This window comes from Astyanax mexicanus, chromosome 11, assembly GCF_023375975.1.
Source record: "Astyanax mexicanus isolate ESR-SI-001 chromosome 11, AstMex3_surface, whole genome shotgun sequence".
Taxonomy (NCBI): Eukaryota; Metazoa; Chordata; class Actinopteri; order Characiformes; family Acestrorhamphidae; genus Astyanax; species Astyanax mexicanus.
Window position 1 is genome coordinate 910,337 of NC_064418.1, and position 26,252 is coordinate 936,588.

Below are 26,252 nucleotides of genomic sequence, written 5' to 3' on the forward strand. Positions count from 1 at the left end.
CAGATGTTTAATAAGACAAAAAAATCTTATCAGGGAAAATAATAAGATTTATTGCCTAAGATAATTAGATAATTTCTCTTGCTAAGATTTTAGGAAGTTTTTTTTAAAATAAGAGGTTTAAACACACCACAACACTAAAGCTCTAAACCACTGTCTGCCACCCATATTTATATTTAAACTACTAATATAAATCAATACTGTGTTTTAGAAAAATAATATTTAAAAAAATTAATGGAGTATTGCTAAATAATGCTAATGCATGACTTCAGAAATCAATGTGCTTTTCTAAAAATCTAAAAATCAGCTCTGTCACATTCTTTGTTAAATAAATAAATGCAGTACCAGTCAAAAGTTTGGACACACCTTGAATTCAGTGTTTTTTTTTTCATTATGTTATAATGTTCTGCGTTGTAGATTTTAATACTAAATGAGATCATTTCACTTGCTAAGACTTTTTTCTTTTTTACTTTTTTGCAGTGTACATTTTTACCACAGTGTAAGAAAAAAATAATGTTATCCAGTTGTTTTCTCTGACTTCATTCAATTACTCATTCAATTACTCAAATAAGCCTGTTGAGCTTTTTTATTTTTGAATTTTGATTAGCATCTTATCATTAAAGCCTAATACTTTAAAATATAAGATTTCACTAAAGTAACTTTAAGGCTTTAAGCTTTAATGCAGACGTGATTGAGGTTTGTGGTGGAGATTCAGAGTAAATGATTTAAAGCTCTGCGTATGCAGACTCTGACTCTGAGTTCAGACGGAGAGAGCATTGCCTCACGTTGAATATTTTTCATTTATGAGCGTCCGTCCTCCTGAGAAACTTCCCCGGCTCTGTAGCTCTCAGAAATACCAGAAACAGATCGATATTTCTGCACCTGGATCTTCTGCACGACACCAGAACCGCCGGCTTTCATCCGCCGCCATTACCATTCCTGAGCCGCCGCAGAAATTAGCCGGCGCGTGAAAGGTCAAACCAGTCACCTCTAATGACGGCCCGCCAATCAAACGCACTTTACTATTCCTGCCGCGGCCGAGAGCCGTCGACTCGATCCATCACGCCGCTGCGCCGCCTGCTTATCAAACATCCAGTCAGGATCATTCATCATCTGAAAGGTTTGGAGGTTAGAGGTGCAGCCACTGTCTCTACAGTTACTTTCAGTTTAGAGTAGAGAACTATAGGGCGGAGTCGGCCTGGACAATAATTTGATATCGGTATTTATCGCGATAAGAAATGTTTCAATAATGGTGATATCATTTTTTTGCTATATCGATATCTGTCATGGACAGGTGTTTTTTTACTGCTGTCAGTTCACTGCAGAGCTGAACACAATCAGCCTCCGTAGCCGGGGGGCGGGGCCAGGGTCACCTCCCTCAGTGAACGCTATTGGCTGATATCTCCAGGGTTTGTGACGGACCGCCTACCTCCATGAGCCGGAGGAGGGTGGGGAAGGAGAGACAGCAGCTGGCAGGAGAGTTAGCTAGCTGGCTATGCTAACATCCAAACAGCCCGCTCTCCGGCACACTGGCTCTGTATATATTTTGATATATTGTGATTTGATATATTGCTGTTAGTAAGATGATAAAAAGATAAGTCCCACTTTGTAATGTTGTCCATAAGTATGTTTTAGTTACACAAAAAAACATTGTACTACATTGTAACTACTGATTAAGTACACATTGTTACAGATTAACTACAGAAGTACAGGTTATGCAATTACACATGTGTATTAAAGTTAATTTTGGTTTAGATTCCAGAAGCAATAATAAAGTAACGAAATATTTAAAAAATATATATATTTGATATGTTTTTTTCTGTTTTGAATTTTTGCTTTTGATTCTTAAAATTTTTATTGCATTTATGTTAAACATTTGGTACAGAATAACTATATATATATATATATATATATATAAAGTATATGTGTATTTGGCACAGAATATCTATATATTTATACACAATGTGTACTTCATCAGTAGTTACACTGTAGTTACATGGACTGTTACCATGTAACTACAACATACTTAGACAATAAAGTGCAGATTTTATATTTTTGTGTAAACTTAATTCTCATTTCTCACTTGGACTGTTTAAAAATGCAATTAGCAATGTTAGCTAAACATTAGCTGTGTCTGAAATGTAAGAAATGCTGATTTAATACCTTGCTGTCCAAACTATCTGATTCAAAAATGTGATCAGGGTCTAGTATTTTTGACCCGTTTGGAAGTTAAATGACTTTTAACATTCATTTATAAGTAGTTTAACCAAAGGAGGATGGGTCCCCGCTTAAATATATATATTAGCCTTGATATATATATTAGCCTTGAGAGTCTTGGTTCCTCCCAATGAAAACAAAAGTTGTAAAAAGTTCTATATAAATAAAATTGATTTGATTTTTAGCATTTATTCCAATAAAACAGAAAGATATGATGGGTACACTCTACCAAAAGGTTTCCTCATCAATGGGAGGAACCATGGAAGCCTCCAATTGGTTCTTGGAGTGTCTGTGGTTTTAAATATAGAGCCGCTCTTTACTGAAGATCCTTGAATCCCTTTTTTAAGAGAGTAGTTTGGGATAATTAGCTACAGTGGTGCTTATCTGCTGCTGGGTAATGAGGTACTTAGCTAGCACTGATCACAAACATCAACATCTCTCTGAGCTGCAGGAACACCAGTGGAGCGTAAACACCGGACATGCAAGAGCAGAGCGGCCATATTGGGGAAAAAGGCAAAATTAATCACAGTCATGTACTAATGCACTTGGCTATATGAGGCAACGAGTGAACAGTGATCAGTGATATGAAGCTGGTGTGTTAAGAGCAGAATAAATGTGCAAATTTAAGAACCTGAGATACCAAATTTTGCTCTTGGAAGCATTAATTCACAACGGAATAACCTGATGGTGTAATACTGGAGCAGATACTGAACATCTGACTCTAGACATCTGCATAGGTTGTATTCAGTCACTGCTGCATCTGTGTTTTCTATTGCCAAGATAGCAATACGCTAAAAATGTACACTTAAATGAACACACCTCCTTTTCGGACAACCAGATATATTCAGAAGCACTGTTGCTATTTAAACAATGCAGGTGCAAGGTGTGAAAATACATTGAACGCAGGGTGTAAGATAGCAATGACTCTCATGACATGTCTTGCACAGGGTAAAAGATTCTGGCTACAAAAACACATTGAAGACAAAATAAAAAAGGTGCTAAACAGTATTAGGGCATTTTCACACCAGCACTATTTGATTTGGTCAAAACAGACTCTGGTTGGTTTGTACTTTTAGTGCGGTTCGATTGATCAGGTGTGAAAACAGTAATCACACTCAAATGTAGATCAAAACAGCCCAAACCTGATCCCAAACGAACTCTGGAGCAGTCTTGATAGGTTTTACTTTTATTTGAACTGCCGATAAGGTGCAGTTTAATCTGATATATTAGCCAGATAATGCTAATTTCCACAGCTATGAACAAACACTGTCTCTGCTGCTCCATGCTGTTTATGTGCATGGTCTGTGCTGCATTCACTGCTCGCTGCACTGCATATCCCATTGAAAACACTGTGTTTAAAAGCACAGCAGCAAATTGTCTGTGTTCTGTGTTAAAAGAAGCTTTTCACTGCACTTGCTGTATTTTCTTTCTTGCTCCTGCACCAGACAGATCTGGACAATCAGAGGAGATGATGTGCTCACGTGCTTTATTGGTGCATATTTTGGTGCATTTAGGTTTTTCTGCCTGTGTGAAACCAAACCAAACCAAACCAAACCAAACCGAGGGAGAAACTGAAGCTCCAAATACTAATACCAACTAATCAACTGATGCGAATCATAGAAACTTTCACAACTACAGGTGTGAAAACAGCCTAAATTGCCTGGAGGGGTGAATAATTTATGTAATCACGTATTTTACATTATATATTTATAATTAGTTGACATTACTTTGTAGCAGTCTGTTTCCGCTTTGATGCTTGTTAATTCTTGTGGCAATACAACTATATATATTTATATATTCAAGATGGTGTTACAGATCAGAGTTGTAAGATGATCATTTTACAAAATTTTACAAACATTTCAACCTGAGGATTCATGATAAGTTGATCACGTTTTATTTTTTTCAGCACACCCACCCACACACACACACACACACACACACACACTTTTCTTATAACACATCTTTTATAAAAGGCCCAGGCTGGAGAGCGTGCCAGTGATGGATGTCCTTGTCCTTCTGTTTCTGACAAACGAATGGGATCTGGGCTCTTCAGAGGAATAATGTACAAAAATAAGGCGGTGAAAACGCAGTGAATGGAAAACAGTCACGAAACGTCTATCCTTGACTCGAGCGCCCTGCCGTACTGCGCTTTATTGAGTTTCAAATGGAAAAGATTTGTCCTGTCTGGAAGCTTATTGAATAAGCAGAGAGAGAGAGAGAGAGAATACAGTGCTGCTGCTGCTGCTTCCATCACTGAAAGCTGTATATTAAACCCACAGATTGACGTCACTTTAAGTTCATTTAAACGCCTGGGAAAGAGAGACGGTCAACCCATTGAAATGCCGCCATCGTCCCCAACACGTCCACCAGCCTCAGCTCTGCACTGCCTAAACTGCCTGTATCAAACTATAAAACACTATTTCCAGTGATGTGGGCGAATATGAGGGGTTTCCTGCAGCGTTCAGCAAGAACAACCAACTAAAAGCACTTTCTATGACTCACTATTCATATCTTCAAATCATAGTACAAATATTTGATTGTATTACTGAGGAGAGGAGTTTGGGTTTTTCTCATTCTGCATTCAAGTGCTGCCAAAAATGACTATTTTCTGAATTTAGAGTCATTCCATAGAGAAAAGAGCTCTGTTTTTGGCACAATTTGACCAAATGTGAAGAATATACTGAAAGCTATTCCCATTACATTCCATTTTTCTCAAAATAAAAGACAATATCTCAAAAAAAGGATTAGTATTTCACTTAGTAACGTCTAAAAATATTTATTTTCTGTTGTTATTATGCTTCCTGTTTCTCCCAATCAATCAAACTATTGCCATTTGTCACGCTTCCCTCTGTCTTTCAAGCTGATCCAGACTTCATTTCCCAGAATGCCACTTATACTCCTGATCCTGGTCACCTGACTACTGATTGTTTTCACCTGCTACTCTGTCTATTTATACCCTCTCCTTTGTTCAGTTCCTTGCCAAGTTTTGAATAGCCACCTAGCGTTATTAGCATTCCTGTCGCTTTTGTTTGATTTTCGTGTATGATGATTGCTACTCTATTTTTGACTTTTAATTTTTGCCTAGCCCTTATTTGCTAAGTTTTCCACCCTTGCACTGTTTGGCACTTATTCTAGTCTTGTAATAAAAGCCTCTTTTCTTTTTTAAATCTGCATGTGTCTGACTTCTGTCCAGTCCTGACACCATTATTAGAATTATTGCATCTACTCTGACTGCTTAAAATCAAATTGCCTACCTCAAATCTGCTAAAGGAAGGAACGAGTTTGGTCTTATAATTATTATGTATTAGTAATTTGGTTATATGCGTCTCTAACCCTCTCTGAATGTGGTTTGAGTGATCAGATAAATTATTATGCACAACTATGCGTTAAAATCTTCCCAGTCCAGATCAGATGAAATTACTCCGGTCAGTTCCCCTGATTACTGACTGTTTTCACCTGTTCACCTACCTGTATATACCCTCAGATTTGTCTGTCAAAAATTATGAGTTTCTTTGATTCTACCAAACAGAATACCTCTGAAATAAAATCAAGAGGAAGATGGATGATCACAAGCCATCAAACCACCAAACTGAACTGCTTGAATTATTTTTTCACCAAGAGTAAAGGCATAAATTTATCCAAAAGCAGTGTGTAAGACTGGTGGAGGAGAACATGATGCCAAGATGCATGAAAGAAAAAGAAAGAAAATGGCCTTTACACTTACTTAAAGAAATGCACAGTATTTTTTAAGAGGTTGAGCGGCAGTGCTATGCACCTCTTTTAAAAAACACACACACACACACACAGATTCACACACACACAGATACACACACACACACACACACACACACACTACTCTCTTGGTAGAAATGACAATTGATTTCCTCGTACATCCCAAGCCCTACACAGATCAATATACCAGCTCAGGTTCTTCACGTCCACGACCACAGCACACACACTTAAACACACACTTCAACACACACACACACATTTAAACACACACACACACTTATACACACACACACACAGCCACAGGGGACAACCTGTCATTGTTTCTGTCACTTATTAAAGACCTTAAGATCATCTTAACCATTCTGAAGGTGTGTGTGTGTACGCTGTCATTTAACTGCTTTAATAAACGCCACACACACACACACACACACACACACACACACACACACACACACACACACACACACACAGAAAGATCTGTGTGATCCTTGTCCACAGAGCTTCAGATCTGAACACTAATTAAAGTCTCTTCTATTAGAGTTCACTGCTGAACCCCAAACCCAGCGAATGATCAGCACGATGGCGTCGGTATTCAGCCAATCAGAGAGCTGCGTTCGGATCAGCGCTGGAGATACGAGCCCTCGGCAGCTGGAGGAACCGTCCTCTCGCCCGAGGAGAAGCTGAAGGGCATCTGAAGCAGAGCGGCGCTGCTGTTTATTATGGAACAAAGATCTTCCCTCGCTATCAGAGCCGCCCTGCAGCACCGGCCGCACTGTTCCGGCACCGCGGGCCCAGCGAGCTCACTGAAGCAGCATTCTCACGCTCTCGCGCTCTCTCTCTCTTTCACAAATCTCTCTCTCTCACAAAGAAAGAATAAAGCTCACACAGCCATTAAATTCTGTCCAATTTATTGGAAACACCCGGCTTGTGAGCAGGAGTGGGCTTTTGGATACGGTGCGTTACGTTTGTTAAGCCATCCTGAAGCTCAGTGATCCACAAGTAGATGTTATATTTATAAACACTATGGGCTCTATCGCTACGCTTATTGCTATCTTACACCCTGTCTGCAAACTGTCTGTTTTCATGCCTTCTGCCTGCATCGTTTAAATAGCGATGGATTTTACGTAGTGTATATACATGTCTGTAAAAAATGAAGAGAGCACTTCAGTTTCTGAATCAGTTTCTCTGATTTTACTATTTATAGGTTTATGTTTGAGTAAAATGAACATTGTTGTTTTATTCTATAAACTACAGAAAACATTTCTCCCAAATTACAAATAAAAATATTCTCATTTAGAGCATTTATTTACAGAAAATGAGAAATGACTGAAATAACAAAAAAAGATGCAGAACTTTCAGACCTCAAATAATGCAAAGAAAACAAACAAATTCAAAAAGTTTTAAGAGTTCAGAAATCAATATTTGATGGGATAACCCTGTTTTTTTGTCATGCATCTTGGCATCTTTTTTTCTCCTCCACCAGTCTTACACACTGCTTTTGGATAACTTTATGCTGCTTTACTCCTGGTGCAAAAATTCAAGCAGTTCAGTTTGGTGGTTTGATGGTTTGTGATCATCCATCTTCCTCTTAATTATATTCTACAGGTTTTTAATTTGGCAAAATTTGGTAAAGAAACTCATCATTTCATAAAGGGAATGTGTGTAAACTTTGATTTTCAAACATGGTTATATAAAATAAAACATCATTAATAAAGTAGGTATCCTCTGTGGGTAGATATTGAGTGTGATGATAATGATAAGCCATCATATCTAATAGACACTAGCAGTACTGTAATTATTACAGGTGCACAGTCAGTCTTTAGTATTCTTATATAACATTATCACAGAGTTTTTTTTTAAGGAGCCGTGCAGCCACAGTAAAATTCAGTAAATTAATATTGCCGTCTGCCTGGATTTCAGTTTGATACGACCAATTAGACGTGGAAAGCTTCTCACAGCCTCTTAATTCCTGCTAAGAGGATTCAGCAGTAGAATACGTGGATAAAGCTGACTCACTATATTACAGGTCCGAATGTTACGATGACTGACGGAGGACCTTTAAACACTGCGCTTTTCTGAATTAAGATATAATATTAAATATACCAACACTACACTTTTTTGATTTTCTATCCTGTGGGTTCTGAGTTTTGAAGAACAGGGTGAAAATAAGGAGGATAATAATAAAGTATACAGAGAAACACAAATACAGTCTGTAGCTTTAGAAATAAAGTGCTCCTATATGTGATCAGGAGAGCTAAATAATAGATAATGGGTTTAGAAACATGGAAGTGGACATAATGTTACGCTTGAATGTTTTATACAGTTCTACTGAACCTGTTTGTTTCAGATTGTTTCTATATAGAAGTATATACAAAGCTGATCCCTTTAAATGTGAGACAGTGTTTAAAATGTAAATGAATTTAGATAAACACAGAATACAAAGATTTGCAAATCTCATATACCCATAGTTTATTCACAATAGAATATAAAACACATATCAGATGTTGAAAGTTTTACCATTTCATGAAAAATATTAACCATAGAACTTGAGGGAAGCAATGCAAGTTGAGACAGTTGCGTTGAGATCATACAGTATCTATCATTGTTCAGCATCTTTTTTCCTCTTCTTTTAACACAATCTGTAAAGTCTTAGAGGTAAATATGTTTTTGTGCTATTGTGAACAACTACCCAGGTCTGTAAAATTTGCAAATCATTGAATTCTCTTTTTATTAAACTTTATATTTGGAACTGAGGTAGAGAGAGAAAGAAGAACCCTTGTACTGTAGAAATCACTGTGTAAAGAATATAGTGGTGTACATTGATGACATTACCATCTTTTTTGATGCATCTGTTTCTGAACTCCAGATTAAAACAGAAGTGAGCACAGTCCAAGCAAACAAACAAACAAACAGAGAAAAACACGTAACTAAAATCTATGGTCTTTTATTTTAGAAACAACAGCAGAAAAGTCTCATACACGTTTTGAGCCAAAAGCAAAACCTTTCAAAAATAAAACAACAGTTTACCCTGCTGCCCTTGTGGTCGACAGAAAGCGTCAGCTTATAAATCCTTTCCGAAGGGGACAAAGACAGTCGTTACGGACTCCATACGGACGACTTCAGCATAGAGTTCACATCGAATCGCCTCTGCTGATACAGCGGATCGTCAGCGGAGCTTGTTGTTGACGATCCTTGTTTTTTTTTGCGAAAAAAGAAAAGGACAAAAGATCAAAAACAAAAAAAGTCATATTTTACTTCTTTTTCTAAAAGAAATCAGAAAATAGTCCATTGTTTGTTTGTTGGAGAGCAGATCTAAGCCTAAAATAGGAGAGGAATAAGTATATACAATGACAGACTTGGCAGAAAGACGAAACGACGACGGCAACAACGAAAAACAAACCCAAGTGGATGTGGTTCCCTGAAGCGTCACACTGGAAAGTAGTCGTAGGTTTTTACACTGTGGTGCTTTTGGGAAAACTGAGCCTGGAATAAAGATGTTGAAGATGTTAAAGATGTTAGATTACTGTAGATACTGTAACACACAGTTTAAAGGGCTGTGTTGAACGACATCATCAACACACTGCAAACGCTCTTCAAACTATTGGTTTTGAATAGATCTGTTCAACCAACATTGCAAAACAAACCAAAAACCATAAACATTGCATATCGATTTCGATATCCAATGTCTCCATAGTAGACAGTCAGTAGACAGTGGCAATGTTCATTTAGGGATGGATGAAAATCTCTCGAAACTATTAGAACTTGATGGGAACATACAATGGTAGAGTTCTGAGACCAATGATGCGACCAGGCTTCAACAAAACCTTCACTGGAAAAAACACAGCAGTGCTACAACAATGGGTGGAGATACAAAAAAGCTGGCCAACTTGCCTCTACTGGGATTAGAGATTGTAAATAAATGACCAAACGCCATCTGGTTGGGACTTCCTGAGGACTGGCGAAGTTCGACAAGAGTTTTTACAGAGGGTTTTTGCAAGGTGTCTTTTATTTATTTATTTTATTTTTTTGCAAAATATTGGACCATCACTTGAAAGCTTTCAGGGAGTGCTGTAAACTGAATGTAAACCGAATAGAAAAACCGAAGTGTGATGGCGACAAAAGGTTGAGACGGCAGCGTTGAGCGTCGAGTGTCGAGAAGCCGACAGATAAGAAAGCTCGTCGCATTTTGGCACACGAAGCGAATGGAACGAAAAAGTCTTTAGAAGCATAACGACACTAAGAGCTGCAGCGTTTTGCTGCCTATGCTATATACATTACTTTAGTCTCTAAAATAACACTATTCCAAGTAAGAAATGGGATTACTGCCAATTCAAGGCAATCACCCTCAGGAGCTAAGCTCTTTGGATTTACAGTACGATGCGCTCGATGCACGGCACGGATATTTACACTGCACTCTGATCTCTTTTGTCAGGATTTAAGCCTGGCGAGGCTGCGACTCGGAGACACGGTTGTTATTTAGAGTTCTTTTTTTGATCTGTTTGATGTGCAAATCGCAAATGTGCCGATGTAAAATCCGATGAAACAAGGTCGAGATGAATGAAACAAAGGAACTGCAATCAATCATCACTTTGAGCTACTATAGAGCTAGGAGGAGGTGCATGTCGTGGTACCCAGGTCTTTCAGGTAGTGGCGGGACATTAATCTCTGAAATCAAGACAGCCAGCCAGGGTTATGAAGAGTCATGGCTAATGCTACTATTGCTTCTAAAGTTGTTGTTTTTTTTAAGTATTAACTGGTTTCTGATTTCGATGATATCCTGGGTTGCACCAAAAACATCCTTGTGGGCGCTTTTTGTAGGCAACGCAACGTCACATCACTTCTAGAGTATCTATCAATCGATCAATCTATCAGTCCATCGCTCCCCTCACTAAAGAGATCAGGATGCAAACCATGGGTCTCTTTATAAACCATGGGGTGTCCTAGAAATTGAAGATTGAAGATTCTTCATTTATTTATTTATTTATGTATTTTTTGCTCTGACACTTTTTTTTGTCGAGCTTAACTTGCTGCTGCGGCTTAGATGTAAAAAAAAATCAATACATTCACTGTTCACATTATACAGGTTAATCGAGCTTGACGTCACATAATTCATAGTAATAATTCATAGTCAGTAACAAAATACTGTAACACCCTGCAGTGTTCGTACCCAAACCGCTGGGGTGCTCTCTCTCTTTCTTTCTGTTTCTGTTTCTTTTTCTTTCTTTGACTTAAATAATTTGTTGCTTGTCAAGTTTTTTGAGTCTTTGAGCCACTTATAGAGTTATACTCTAGTGGTGGAGTGTCCGTGAGGGAGGCCAGTATTGCTGGGAGTGCTGTTAGCATATGTGCTAAAGGGGTGATATGAGGACTGTATCCCCGACAGCGAGTTGGGGATCATGGTTATGGTGTTGGGGGTCATGAGGGGGATGTCGTCCGGGGACCGGCGCAGCGTCAGGGCGTAATCCGGGGGGCAGGTCAGCCTGAGCATGTCGTGACCCTGCAGAGATTCGCAGTCGTGATCGTGGTCGTGATCCAGTTGCTTCATCTGCAGAGACATCAGCTCCTCGCTCGGTACTCGTGGCACGTCGTTCACAAGGTTCCTCGGGGGACTCAGCCGCCGGCTAGACTCCAAACGGTGCTTGTCCTTCTTGTAATACAGAGCAGCAAAAGCCAGGATGTTTAGGAAGAGCAGCGACGCTCCGACAGCGATGGTGACGCTGAGCTCGGTGGAGTAGTCTCTGGCTTCGATGATCACGGATCCATCGTCATGGTCCGGCGTCTTCTGCTGGTCCGGGGCCTGCTTGGTGTTGCCGGCTGGAATGGCAGGGTGCCGAGTGGTGGACGGCCAGAGTTTGGTGGATAAACGCTTGGTGTAGGAGAAGGGCGTTGTGTCCTGAGGCGGAATCTTGGTGGTCGACGACACGTAGTGGAAAAAATCATTAATATTGTGCAAGTGCGGCACCAGCTCCAACCAGAAAGCGACTTTAGTGGCCCTGTAGTGATCCCTGACTCGAGGCTTTAGACCGATGTGCAGGTAGAGCTGGTCTTTAGGGTTGTACTTGGACCATGCCACTTCTTCAAAGCGATTGGGTTTGGTGTGGATGAATTTTGTATCCTGTGGAACTGGTTGATTTGGGTCCCTGAATTGGGAAACAAAGAGATTTTAGTTAGTTGAGTTAAACTGAATCTTTTTTTGCAGTCTAAAAGCATCCAAAAGTATTGGATGTTTGTGATGCTTTTCCAGGCATTCACCACAATCTCAATCATTTTGTGTTCATTACAAACTAAAAAATCTCAAAAATCGTCAGTGCGTCTATAATCTTTAAATAATCTGGTGCACTTTATATATGAATTCTACCAGTCAAGTATTATAAGGAGCAGTAAATCCACTCCACTGAAGTACAGAGTTAGGAGTTTCTCCAGCACCGAGAAAGGAGCAGTATTAGCATCAGCTGCTAACCGTGCTAAGCACTAGCTCTTTAGCCATTAAGAGGTGAGTATTATCAGCCTGTAACCTGCGTATTTACTGTGTTAAAACAAGCTATGTGTCTACACTTAGTATTTCTTTGCAATTTATATGTGGGCTGAAATAGTGGGCAAAATAGTGTTTGCTTATAGCTCTAGTGATTATCTGGGTAATGAATCAAGTTAAACTGCACCTGAACAGCTGTTTAACTCAAATCATGGTGACACCCCTGTTCCTCCCTTTAGTCTCTTCTTAAGCAGGTAAAATGTGTGCTCTATTAGTAAGTGTTTAAGTTTAGAGATTGACTAGACCAGTCTAAAACTTGAAAGACATAAGAATTAAAGCTGAATTGTTGATATTTTGTATTAAATTAATCTTTTAACCCAATGTCAAAACCCAAACATTTGCAGTGCAAAGCGGAAATACAGTTTATGCCTTACTGTTCCAGTACTTTTGGATGTGAGTGTACATGCAAGAATGCATTACTTTAATAATAATTTGTGTAATCATGCTTTGTGTGACTTTGTGTTTGTTTGACGTTAAACGTCACTCACCCAGTTTTGGCAAAGTTGGTCCAGTAGGTCATAACCACGGCACTCAGCATGATGTCGTTCTTGGAGAAGTTACAGCTGAAGAGATCCGTCGGGCCGATCATCGGGATCCCGAACACGTACGGAAGTTCATCTCCGTGTGCCGAGTCGGCCCACGCGGGCTTCATTTCGCTCTGGCAGTGGTGGTAGAATGCATAGAAATAGGTGGGTGAACCGTACTGAGCGTGGAGGTCCGCCGTGGCCACAGCCGGCGCCACCCACTGGTGATCCGTGAAAAGAGCGACCAGCGTTTTGCGACGCGTCTCCGGGTTCTCCTTATCCGCCCAATCCGTGTACATGAACTTTATGGTTTCCCTCAAGGTGTCCTTCCCTTCGGGGTAGCCGTACAAGTTATCGACGAAATCCGATATGGCGAACTCGAAGTCGTTTCCGGTGACGCCGTCCTCGCTGTCCACGATACTGTCCACGAACTTGTACCCCTCTCCCTGGTTGACGCCCAGCATGATGTCGTAGTTCAGGAACTCGCCCTGCTCCATCAGGATCTGCGGGTCGTCCGGGATCACGTCTCCGTCGATCACAGGGCCGAAAGCGATGTGGTATTTAGCCGGCGTGATGTTCTGCTCGATGAGCTCCTTGTAATTCTTGTTCTGGAGGCACTGGACCACCTCCATGGAGTCGTCCTCGTTGCAGCCCACCTTCTCGGCCAGCATGCGAGTGTACTTGGCCGGCTGGTAGTTCACCGCCCAGCTGGACAGGGCTGTCCCGCTCTGAATGATTGCTTTTTGGAAAAGGTCTGGAGGACAGATGGACGAGACAGTTAAATGGTGCTAACAGAAAGCAAGCAGGACTGAAAAACATTTACATCAGCAAAAAATCTACAACTCTACACATTTACACTGAGGTAGTTTCTCACGAAGAGTGTGACAAATGAGAGGGATGGACGTAAGTGCAGATATCATATTTTAAAATTAATTTAATAAAGTTTTCTAATGATGGTGTACTTCCAGAGTAGATGCAGAGGCGGAGTCAACAAGTCATCAAGAAGTACTTAACACTGGTTCGTAACTTTGGAGACTAAGAAGCCTTTTAGGAAACAGGCATAAAATTGTTGCGCCTGAAAGTTACATCATTCTTAAAGTTGTGCGTAAATCTCTAAGATCATTCGATATCTAAAAATACACCCCACATCTTTCTGGTGGGAGGTGTTAATAAAATTAATACAGGAAAAAGGTTCTACAGTAAGTTCTGGACTTGACTTTGTATTTCTGTGCCATTTATAGAGCAGTTTGTTTATGGCTCTAGTAATTATGTGGGTAATAAACCAGGTTAAACTGCACCTGAACAGCTGTTAATCTCAGATATGGGGAAAACATTTGACACCAAGCGAGAGTTATTATTTAACCAGATTAAATAATGCTAGTGTGAAAACACCCTTAAACTCTAAGTTTAATCAGTTAATAAAATCAGTAGTATACCTTCTGAATAGTGGGACAGGGTCAGTAGGCTGACACAGGAAGCTCCAGCTCCAGATCCAAATATCGTGACTCGGCGAGGATCTCCGTTAAAAGCCTGAATGTTCTCCTTCACCCATCGGAGAGCCTGGATTTGGTCCAGCAGGCCGTAGTTCCCCTTGGCTGCTTGGTCTCCGGTGCTCAGAAACCCTGAAAAACAAATTACAGCCGTTGTTCAGTGGTAGTAATTTACAGCCTTGAACAGTTCTGCAAAATATTAATTTAGGTTGAATTGAAAAGTGCTCACTAAGACCGAAAGTCTTGCAGCATAGCAATAGTACTGTCTTGTGGTGTTATTTAATGTTTGCAAACTGGATCTAGATCTGTAACTCTGACAAACTCTTTAATCAATGTGATAATGGCCGTGCAGCAGTGGAAAGAAACGGTCTATACAATACTTAAACTAAAAAACAATCAAAACAGCATAGGATATTACCTCTGGAGTCTACATTCCATATAAATGACTTTAACAAAATGTTGTATTTGTATTTTAGTTAAGGAAAAGTGCAAAATATAAAAAATCTCTGCAACATAAATGCATTTTACTGAGATCGCCAAATACAGTAAATTCAATGAACTTGCCCAGCAATGGTTAGGGTGCTAAATAAAAAGCGTATACAGCTCTGGAAAAAACTACATGTTTTTTTGTTTTTACCAAATTAAAAACCTCTGGAATATAATCAAGAGGAAGATGGATGATCACAAACCATCAAACCACCAAACTGAACTGCTTGAATTTTTGCACCAGGAGTAAAGCAGCATAAAGTTATCCAAAAGCAGTGTGTAAGACTGGTGGAGGAGAACATGATGCCAAGATGCATGAAATTAAAACTGTGATTAAAAACAACCAGGATTATTCCACCAAATATTGATTATTTCTGAACTCTTAAAACTTTATGAATATGAACTTGTTTTCTTTGTATTATTTGAGGTCTGAAAGCTCTGCATCTTTTTTGTTATTTCAGTCATTTCTCATTTTCTGTAAATAAATGCTCTAAATGAGAATATTTTTATTTGTAATTTGGGAGAAATGTTGTCTGTAGTTTATAGAATAAAACAACAATGTTCATTTTACTCAAACATAAACCTATAAATAGCAAAATCAGAGAAACTGAATCTCTTCAGCTGTATGTATATATATTTGTATTGTAATCAATTAGTTGTTAGTAGTTAATTCACCTCAAACTCTGAATTCTGCTGATTATTTAGAGCGCTTCCCCTTTAAGACGGGCTGTAACACTGTACACAGGCAGAGCTGCAGATTGGCTCGGGCGGTTCATTTGCGTCACGGCCGTTAATAAATTGGCTGCTAATTCGAGGAGGTGCAGGATAGTAATTTACGTCGCTGCAGTGGCGCTTTGTGCCTCGTCTGATTAATCTGCCTTTTAAGGACACGGCTGTATGATCAATTACACCTGATGATTCCGTCTCACCAGATGGCGCGTCTCTCTGAATCTGAGCTGAACTGCTTCCTGTTAAAATCACCATATAAACCAGCTCAAAACCTGCAGTGCAAAAACACGACTGCACACGATCACTACTCACTATTACAGTGTGCTGTAGAGATACACTACTACACTGATTTAGAGTACAAATTAAAAATAAACTCAAACGTTTATTTAAGTATTTTGGACTGGTGCACTGTAAACCCTAATAAGTTAAGTCTAATCATTTTTTGGATAAAACTCATTTACAACTATTAAAGTCAAATAAATAGGCTGTAGTTACAAGAACTACTGCATATTAAACAGCATCAACTTATTTCATTTGAGGGAACTAAATGCCTTACATTATTTAAGTTACACTAACTCAAATCAAACACTTAAAACAAACACTTAAAAAAACAGCTATAAATGCAAGAAGGCAACACATAATTTTTGAGTTAGTTTGACTTTATTAGCATAAGTGATGCCAAGTTTCTGTAATATTTAAGTTATGCTAACTAAATGAGTTCAGTAAGAAATGCAGTTAGGTTTTACAGTGTACTGTACTGATAATTCACAGTTAATTAATATTTCATATTTACTCTCAGAAAAAGAACGACCTCTGGGTTACGTTAACTTTGACTGAATGTTCAAATAATTGATATTCTTAACAAAATACTCACTCCTGTTACTGATGGAACTCACTCCTGTTACTTTTTTAGTTTTGAGTAACAGGAAAGAAAGTAACAGAAATGAGTTTTTAGCATAGAATTAGCAAAAACATGAAACATATCTAAATAATCTAAAATATCTCTTATGGCTGGAGAGTGGGAACAGTTAACAAATGCAATTTTAAGTGTTTTAAGTAGTTTTTATTACTTTTTTATTTACATACTGTGTCTTACTTTTGCAATTTGATCAATGTACAAGACACTATGCTTAATAATAAAATGTACAGTATTTTAAAGTTTTTTTGCGCGACAAATTTAACATGTAATTTCCTGGAGACAGAAATAGCACAGATTCAGTGGAATATGCCAAATCCTTTTTTTTAAAAGACAGAACTGGACATATCATACATAGGTATACTGGTCATATTATGTCAGAAATTAAGAACATTAGAAATATGATACTGAAAATAAAAAGGAAAAGGTTCTTGGAGATTTAGCTAGCAAATTTAACTAATTATTATCCTCTTCTTTTCATTTTAAAGCAGTACTGCAGTTTTAGGTAAGGGGTCGCTTAACCTTTCGAACCCTAAAAAGGTCTCAAACTGCAAAACGGTTAAAGAAAAACCCATTTTAAACAATGAAGCCAATTAAATTCTTGCACTAAAGTCTCATAAAGTCACCTTTTTAAGACCTCCTGACCTTGAATGGTGTTTTTTTATTTTGCTGAGGTCCAGGGCACTGTCTAAACTTCACTTTCAGCAGGTGCAGCTTGGCCGGTGGCGTGGCTAATTCCAGGGAGGCGTCGGCACCAATCTCCAAATTGAAAGAGCCCTGGGTAACCTTCACCCACCGTGCATAAATCACCTCTCCCAGCCGGCCTTTTGATAAAGGTTAATTGAAATCCCCTTTTGTGATGTAGGACCCTTTTTTTTTTTTGGCCGGACAATTTATTCCAGGGTCATCGGCTCATGAGGGGGTGTATTTTAGCGCTTCTTTAATGAGGCATTGACCCGTGCGGACAGACGTCTCGCTCCAGACCTGATTTAAAGGTTTGGGATTATCTGTGATGGCTAAATCTCAGTGAGCCGATGGGCTGAACGGTAGCGAGACGCCGGCGTGAAGAAAAAGCACTTGATTTGTCATCGGCAGTGATGTACCTTCTACCTGACGACCTTCTGCTCTGCTCCTCATTGGCTTTGCTGAACTTGACATTAATGTACGACCTGAGTGATCCGGTCACCTGAACGCCCATCACAAACTTTCAGCTGATGATTAATTACTACATAATTAACAGTGTAGAAACTACGAAAGTGACTAACATATCTAGTTACCTGTGCTGCAGTTTGTTTCTACTGTAGAACCACAACTATCAGACATTTGAGCCACAACCAGGTCAAAAACAGGTGTTTAAAAATAAATAAATCTGAGGAAAACCCACCTGTACCATGATGCTGACTGTTGCTAGCATTTCTATCGGATTCTAGTACTATGTTAGTGTCTCCAGATATTTATCCTGCTAGATTACTGCTTTCATCTTATGTAGAACCTCCAGAAGAACCTCTAGAGTCACGATTCCTAGAACCTATAGTAGGCCAGCATGACACTGATCCTGTTCAGACTGGTCCACCTGTACAATAATGCTGATTTTTGCTAGACCCTCTATAGGATTGTAGTGCTATGTAAGTGTCTCCAGAAAAATAAATACTGCTTTTATCTTATGAAGAACCTCCAGAAGGACTAAAATGATGCTATCTAGAAACTATGGCTCATGTATAATCCAAAACATCGACCAGTACCATAATGCTGATTTTTGCTAGCCCCTATATAGGATTCTAGCACTATTTTAGTGTCTCCAGAAGAATTGTTGGTATTCATCTTGCCAGACTACTGCTTTCATTTTCAGTCATGCTTCCTAGAACCTATAACAGGGCCAGCATGACATTGATCCTCTTCAGACTGGTCCACCTGTACAATAATGCAGGTTTTTGCGACCCCCTCTATAGGATTCTAGTACTATGTTACACACTAAAAAACAGAGGTACACTATAAGTACTTTCTTGTACTCAAAGGTACATTTTTTGGAATGGCCAAATTCAAAGTTTCAACCCTAGGCGTTCTATGACATAAACCCAATTTAAAACACTCCTCATCTCCTTTCCTTCCTTCATTATGCCTACATTAACGTTTCTGAGCTTTGGGAGAACATGGCAGCTCCAAAGAAATGGAAAATAGAGTTCAGAGGGAAGTGTGTGTGTTTAATATGTCAGGAATCAGTTGTCGTGATGAGTATGTGTATAATATGAATGGACATTATGAAACGAAACATCAATTTGAAAAAAACTTAGTTTTCACAACACTGTCAAATATAGATACAATTAGTGTCTTAAGTAAAATGATGTGTAGTAAAATGATAGTAATCAAGAAAATGTATTATTATAAAAAGTAAATTTCATTATTTGTTTTTTTAAAGAGTCTGTGGCTTGTGACTGCACATACATTTCTCTTTCTGGCCCAAAAGAAGAAAAGTTTGATCACCCCTGCTCTAGAATGAATAAAATGATGCTTTCTAGAACCTTTAGTAGGGCCAGATTGACATTGATTGACATTGATTGTTCACTATATGGCTCATATCTAACAAGAACCTCCACCTGTACCATAATGCAGATTTCTGCTACCCCCTCTATAGGATTCTAGTACTATGTAAGTGTCTCCAAAACAACTATTGATATGTGTCCTGCCAGACTACTGCTTTTATCTCATGTAGAGCCTCCAAAAGAACATTTAGAGTCCTGAAAGAAACAGCCAAAGCCATAAAGAGACTGGAAAAGTACTCCTTATTAAAAATAATTATCAGGGCAGAAAAACAATGTATGATCCAGGCTCTTTAGCACCGCAGTGGATCAGCCCTTTAAATCATGCTGTACTTATTATTGTAGGCGGTGTAATATCAGCACCCCGCTGCGCTGTAGCATAAAACAAACTAGCAGAGTTATTCTACATCAAGCCACAACAGATGACACCATGCTGAGATGCTCCGGTCATTAATTTACTCTGCTGAACTTCGTTATGTTGTGCGTTTAAAGATGTTTTGTGGTGAGAAAGCTTTAGGTGACACAGGATCAGAGATTCGCTCTCTCTGTGAACATCGTTTTTACTTTTTAATATGCTGTAAAATCTCTCTCCCTCTCTCTCTCTCTCTCTCTCTCTCTCTCTCTCTCTCTCTCTTTGTGGAATGGTGGGATAGCCCCGGGGTAGTTATGCACATATATTGCGCAGTAGCAGGTCTCTCTCGCTGGCTGTCAGCAGGGTCAGGAAGAGAAAATTTGAATATTAACAAAACTAGTAAAACACAAGAACATTTCTTCATGATACTCAGTGAAGCACATTAATCTGCACATTCCAGTGCAAAACATTCAGACTGCTCACCTTCTTTCACCTCCACTAACCTTACATACCCACACTTTAGCGTTAGCTAAGCGTTAGCATTTGCTAAATGACAAAACACAAAAAAATGTAGTTCATGCTTAACTGTGATAGAAGCACAAAATTCATTACTTAAAAGTTCTTACATCTCTTTCATCTGCTCACTTGCCACAAACAGCAGGTACAGATTCCTCCCACAGAAGAAGTCTGATGGCTAATCCTAATGCTGTGTACTATCTGAGGTTTCAACCAAAATAACCAAAAATAACCGAAATGGTGTTTCTTTGACTGATCTAGTGGGTGGGGCTCTGGTAGGGGTTGATGGGTAAGGAAGGGGGGGGGGGGGGCATGCCAGGTTCGTTCTATGCAGCTTTCCTCATTGTGACCTCACCCTGATCTTAAATTTGCATATAATATACTTCCTGACTCTACAGGGAGGCCTGGAGAAATATCAATCTTTGCACATTGCTAGTTTATTTTTTAACATGTTTTTAATGTTTGAAATATTGTGCTTTTTTAGTTTCTAATACTAATAATTTTTTTGTTTCAAAGTTTTTGTCCACTTATTTACACAATGTGTACTTTGAACAGGGGTATCCAACCACATGATATTCAAGGAGCTTTAAAAACTGACCTAAAACGCCGAGCCGGTAGTTGATGGTGACCACAATGACGTTGCCGTAGCTCGCGAGGACGCTGCCGTCAATCATGTTCCCCGTGCCTTCCACGTACGAGCCGCCGTGGATGTACACCATCACCGGCTTCAGCCCATCATCCTCCTGCGTGTCTGAAAAACAGAGCGATAAAAAACACAGTCAAATAAAAAAATATATACAGTACCCCTGATATCATCGCAATAAATGTACCCTACAGGTCCATCTAAAAAAATTAGAATATAATTAAAAAGTTACTTTATTTCAGTAATTCAGCTCAAAATGTGAAACAAAGAGTGATCTATTTTAAGCGTTTATTTCATTTATTACTGATGATTATGGCTTACAGCCAATGAAAACCAATTGGTACTTTTGGCGGTCTGCCAAGTCCTGCTGGAAAAGGAAATCCGCATCTCTATAAAAGTTAAAAGTCAGCAGAGGGAAGCATGTTTGGACTGTGTGTCTCTCCACTCTTCCTCCAGACTCTGATTTCTCCCTTGATTTACAAATTAAAATGTAAAATTTACTGATGATCAGTGATGGTTTGATGGAGAGTCATGTCTGTCATCTGCTGGTGTTGATCCACTGTGTTTTATTATCAAGTCTAAAGTCAGTGCAGTTTTGTTTTCCCACAAAATCTTACAGCACTTCATATCTTACAGCTTCCCTCTGCTGAAAACAACTTTTATGGAGATGCAGATTTCATTTTCCAGCAGGACTTGGCACACTGCCCACACTGTACCAAAAGATCCAATTGGTCTTATATAATATTAAAATTTTCTGAGAAACTGATTTTTGGCTTTTTTATTGGCTGTAATCCATAATCATCAACAATAAAATAAATAAACACTTATTAAAATATATCACTCTGTTTGTTTAATGCATCTATATAATATATGAGTTTCACATTTTCAACTGAACTACTGAAATAAAGTAACTTTTCAATGATATTCTGATTTTTTTGAGATACACCTGTATAGTTTTTGTCTGTATATCAGAGAGAGAGAGATGGGAGATGAGTCTGAGGGGTTTAGAGAGATGTGAGATCCTCAGCTGTGAGCTCTGACCTTTCTGCTGCACGTTAGCGGCGGCGGATCACACAGCGCAGATGTAATCACACACTCACACACTTTACGTTTCTGATCAGGCCTTTTTTAGGGCTAGATTAGCATATAGATGAATGCCGGGTCCCCGGGGGGGTTTTAGAGGTTATCAGGCGACAGAGAAGCCGTACGGAAAACAACCCCGGGCCACCAGAACCAGAAAAAAGAAAAACACAGGAGGAATTTAAACCCGCTTCTCCGGGGCGTAAATTTTAAACACACCTGCTAACGGGATTAATTTACATTCATACTACTGAGTGCGCTCAGCAGAGCTCTTACTCCTAACACCTGTCTACCTCTCTATACACTCCCCAACCCAGCCTCACACCTCACAGCACTGTTTACACCAAGAAATCAGAACATTAAAAACCAATATCATCTATCTATCTATCTATCTATCTATCTATCTATCTATCTATCTATCTATCTATCTATCTGTCTGTCTGTCTGTCTGTCTGTCTGTGTGTATGTCTGTGTCTTTCATCTATCTGTCTATCGATTCTCTGTGCCTCTCAGTCTGTTTGTTCATCTATCTGTTGAATTGTCTATCTATTATCAGTATTATCTGTGTGAATGTGTGTCTGTCTGTCTGCCTGTCAGTCTGGTTATCTGCCTAACTGTCTATCTATACTTAGTATATATCGATCTGTCTGTCTGTCTGTCTAATTGTCTATCTATCCTCAGTATATATCGATCTGTGTAAATATATCTGTCCTTCTATCTGTCTTATTGTCTGTCTATCCTCAGTATATATTGATCTGTCTGTCTGTCTAATTGTCTTTCTATACTCAGTATATATCGATCTGTGAGATTGTCTATCTGTCCAATTATATATCATCTCTATCTATTGAACTGTGTGAATGTCTGTCTGTCTGTTCATCTATCTGTCTAACTCTCTGTCTATCCTCAATATATATCAATCTGTGTGAATGTCTGTCTCTCCTTCTATCTGTTGAATTGTCTATCCTCACTATCTTTTGATCTGTGTGAATGTCTGTCTGTCTCTCTTTCTGTCTAATTGACTATATATCATCATTATCTATTGATCTATGTAAATGTTTGTCTGTTTGTCTATATGTCTAATTGTCTATCCTCAGTATCTATTGATCTGTGTGAATGTCTGTCTGTCTGTCCATCTGTCTGTCAAACTGTCTATCTATCCTGAGGATATATCAATCTGTGTGAGTGTCTGTCTGTCTGTCTGTCCATCTATCTGTCTAATTATCTTTCTATCATCACTATCTATTGATCTGTGTGAATGTGTGTCTGTCTCTTTTTCTATATGTCTAATTGTCTAACCTCAGAATGTATTGATCTGTGTGAATGTTTGTCTCACTGTCTGTCCTTCTATCTGTCTAACTGTCTGTCTCACATAAATGAATGATGTTATAATTGAACTGTTTCTTTGATATACTATGTTTGATATTAGGCTGTGTGTGTTCTGTGTTGGGTGATGTGGTCGTCGTTTTCCTTTGTGAAGGTCATGAAAGGTGAAGCTGAAGGTCGAGTGGAGATCAGCTGCTGTACCTGGTTTAGCACAATGCTAATGCTAATAAATAACGCTAAATAGTAATGTACAAATAAACAGCACCTCCCCCGCTAATGTCACATCCTCCAATCACGGCGGAGTCCAGAGTGACTCGGCCTGAAACGCCGGCCTCCCCTCCACTGACTCATAGAGTACAGCGTGACTAAGCCCAGTGCTAGTACACACATACACACACACACACACACACACACACACACACGGGCTGTTTCTGCGAGGCCACCTTCACCAGAACCAACCCTCGGCCATCAGGCGGCGGTTTAAAGAGAGGAAGAGTCACTGAGTGGCTCCGGCGCTGCTGCTGCTGCTGTTACTACAGCGAGGGCTATGTTTAGAGCGTGATTCATGCCGTGTTGTCGCCCTGAGATGTGTGCTGCATTCCCATGACTTGGAAAAAACACACACAACACACACACAAGAGAGAGAATCCTGTCTGCACAGACGCAGATAAATCCCTCCGACCCTCCGGGGGAACTAATTGCGCCTCCCTTTGTCTACGGTAAATATAAATGCGCGCTAAATTGGAAAAAGCGCTAATGGGATCATGACAACATCCCTGTATTTCACCGGGAATAATGGCATAATATCCGGCCCTGTACCGACCCATTGTCTCTCGTTCGCGGCACCTCTCGCGCCTCTCGCGCACCCAGCCGCTAATGAAATGCTCACGATCACCTGGCGGGAAAAAAGAAGAATGCAGAGACAAAAGAGAGGGGGGAAATGAAATGCTAATTTTCATCTGAGGAGAGAAAAAAAAAGAAATGAGGATTTAAAATAAAACCTCTCCGGTTGGAACATTTATTCCCACTCTTTTGTCTAAAAAAGGCAATAAGAGCGTAAAAAAAATTAAGTAAATTGCCAAACCAGGCTGAACGTCTGGTTTGTGTGTATTGTGTACTATATGTGAATGCGCAATCAGTGAATTACAACATACACTGGCCTATAAATTCCCAAATAGTTCCTAAAGATCTCTAAGAGCTTCCGCTTCACAGTAAAATAAATGGGAATGGGATTTCCTCTTCCCCAGTGCTGAAGAATGCAATAAAGACCCTATATCTTGTAAACACTGCATGTAAAGCAACAAGCCTTAAACCAACCAGACATTATGCATTAAAACCAAAGGATGGATCTAGTAAACAGTCAGTTGATGCATTGAAAGTTGGAACACAAGCAACATTTGGATGAAATTTGGGTACAAATCTCAAAAATACTTTGACAAAAAGAAAATATCAAGTGTTCCTGGTGTGTAAAGACAATCAGTAACCCAGTAACTGGACTAACTGGTGCACCGGATCATAAGGCGAACAATCAATCACAGTCTATTTTCTGATCTGTTTTCAAACATAAAGATCACCAGATTATAAGACACATTTTAGGCGACACTAGTTAGGACGCCTGAATCAAAGTGAAAAAGGGTGTCGCCATGTTTCCCTTCTCTTAATGGGGAAGCTGAGGGAATGTCTAAGTAAACAAAACTGTAATCCTCAAAAAAGACATTTTCTTTTTAAGTCAAACACTGTCAAGCCCTGGATGTTAATCTACACAGATTTATATATATATATATAATATGCCCCAATTTCTATGTGCCAGCTTATCGTTGTTAGCGATACCAGTTGTGAACAATACCTTATGCTAAAGGCTACATCCTGATTAATGACACACATAGAAGATAATAATAAAAATACTGTATAATAACACTACTTTTACTACTTTTAAATGTGTTGGTACAGTAATCTTAGTCCTGAATTTTAGGATTGGCGAGATTTGGGATATACTGGTCAAGAGCTACCCACCAACATAAGGCATGATTTTATCTTGATGACCAGCTTGTCTAGAGCTGGAGTTTTTCAGCATGTTGGTACATTTTCTTGAGTCCATTTTAAAGCTATTTAAATCTTACAAAACAAAATCATAATGAGAAATATTTTATACATAGATTTAGGGTGATTATTTGCTGTGAAATTGTTATGTACCTGCTTTTACTCTTTCATAATCATGTTTCTAAAATTAAAAATAAGCTAAAGACTAAAAACGTGAAGTCCCAAAACTCAACAAAAGAAAATGAAGATCTTCTATCGTCACATAAATACATAAAGTCGGTGTTTACAGGTTTCTACTGACCGTACTTTAATACTGTTATCCTCCTCCCTGTAGCTCTGAGAACAGCAGGCCGTTTCTGTTCGACAGAAGTTGTTGGAGATTTTGATGACAGTTGTTTTTAAAGCTTTGGGATTTTCTCCAGACGAGGCGGTCGGCACTGATTGCTAAGTACGTACACTTTTCTCTGAGACATTCGCTTTTGTTGATCTAAACCATACTAATGCTCTGTGCTGCAGTTCTCATTGGACTTGCTTTCTTTCAGACTCCAAATTGCTTTGTTTTCCTCTGCAGAATCTCTGAAGGCGGGTTCCTGCGTGGATACTCTGTTGGGAGGAGCTGCTGACTTCTACCTTTACTTTAATTTACTTTGAGTTTTAGGGAATAAACACGAGATCGGCTGAAAAAGCTGAAAAACACATTATAGAGAATGTTTTAACTCGACCAGGCCTCGGCCAACATGTTTGTGTGGGGCTCATATGGGTAGATTGTGGGCTAGGTGGGTTCTTGATTGGTTCTAGTTGGGTTCCAGGTGGGTTCTAGGTTGGGCTCCCTAAATGGGTTCCATCATCAACACCACCAACCTTAACCCATGTCAAATGGGTTCCATCAAATGGGCCCATGTTTAACCTCTTCAGGTTCCATTAATGGCCCTGATTGGGTCCATCACTGACGTCCATATGTAGAGCCAACACTGAACACTATTGAACACTATTAATTGTGTGTTATTAATTGTGAATTACTGTTCATTTCTTCCTTGAAATACAAAATGCAGATATAAAGGACTTTTGGTGCTAAAAAGTAAAACAAAACATGATGGAATGAGAACATAAAGATAATAAGAGAGCCTGTATTAGTCTA

General features: G+C 39.2%; 1 protein-coding gene across 1 annotated transcript in view; it reads right to left on the minus strand.

Moving 5' to 3' along the window:
* Positions 1-8,870: 8,870 nt before the first annotated feature.
* The window catches only part of nlgn4xb (neuroligin 4 X-linked b), a 31,768-nt gene continuing 14,386 nt past the window's right edge, over positions 8,871-26,252 (minus strand). The window contains exons 3-6 of the mRNA XM_007227694.4: positions 20,627-20,779; positions 14,439-14,624; positions 12,967-13,756; positions 8,871-12,086 (exon numbers count right to left, since the gene is read on the minus strand). Of these exons, the coding sequence (XP_007227756.1) occupies positions 11,228-12,086; positions 12,967-13,756; positions 14,439-14,624; positions 20,627-20,779 (1,988 nt within the window). The 3' untranslated portion in view covers positions 8,871-11,227. The remainder of the gene's footprint in view (positions 12,087-12,966; positions 13,757-14,438; positions 14,625-20,626; positions 20,780-26,252) is intronic.